This window comes from Eimeria mitis, genomic scaffold (genome assembly GCF_000499745.2).
Source record: "Eimeria mitis Houghton genomic scaffold, Emh_scaff694, whole genome shotgun sequence".
Taxonomy (NCBI): domain Eukaryota; phylum Apicomplexa; class Conoidasida; order Eucoccidiorida; family Eimeriidae; genus Eimeria; species Eimeria mitis.
The window spans coordinates 5,676-6,422 of NW_013575035.1; the positions used below are offsets into that span (position 1 = coordinate 5,676).

The 747-nt window shown below is 43.6% G+C and overlaps 1 protein-coding gene across 1 annotated transcript in view; it reads right to left on the minus strand.

Annotated features, from left to right (window-relative positions):
* The window catches only part of EMH_0019990 (Swr1-Pie_related helicase, related), a gene marked incomplete at both ends in the record, with an annotated part of 7,665 nt that overhangs the window by 5,402 nt on the left and 1,516 nt on the right, over positions 1-747 (minus strand). The window contains 1 exon segment of the mRNA XM_013501473.1: positions 251-484. Coding sequence (XP_013356927.1) covers positions 251-484 — 234 coding nt within the window.

Genomic DNA, 747 nt, shown 5'->3' on the forward strand with positions numbered 1-747 from the left:
GTAAATATACATATATATTTATTATATATTGTTGTGTTCCTAATTGCTGTATATTTGTCTATTTGCTTTACCCAGTGAGGAGAATCCGTCGTTCGCATTTTGCAATTTTGTTGATATTTTTATAAACCTGAGATTCTTTGTTTTTCAGTGCATGCGCCTCATCAACAACGAGGTAAGCAAAAGGTCTGAGTTGCCGGAGGTATTGTACATCCCACTTATTTGAAAGGGAATTAACTGATGCCACTAATACCCGAAAAGGTTGCTGGCTCTGTAAGCTGTCTATACACTCCAGCGCCAGCCGCCGACGCTCGCTCTGCTTCCCCGCGTACTTCACTACTCTACCCGCCAGGTGGGGGGCCCACATTTCAAATTCCCGCACCCAGTTGTCCACCAGCGAGGCGGGGGCAGCCACCAGCGTCGGCGTTGAGAGCAAGCCGCTTGAATACGCGTAGTTGAAAAACACACAAGTCTGAGCCGTCTTACCCTGTAGAACAACAACAAAAATAATAATTATTATTATATATAAAAATAACAGTAAATAACAACAATGACGATGATGACTGCGCATATCCCTCAATTTACATAATACAACACGACACACGAAAGCAACACAACAAGACAGGACAGACAAAACAGAACCACGGCGCGAGTCACAAAAGACGAGACAGAAGAAGGAAACAAACACAAATACAGACAGCAAAGGAAGAGAATAAGAATTGCGAAACTCTCAACGCAGCTGGCTGGCCT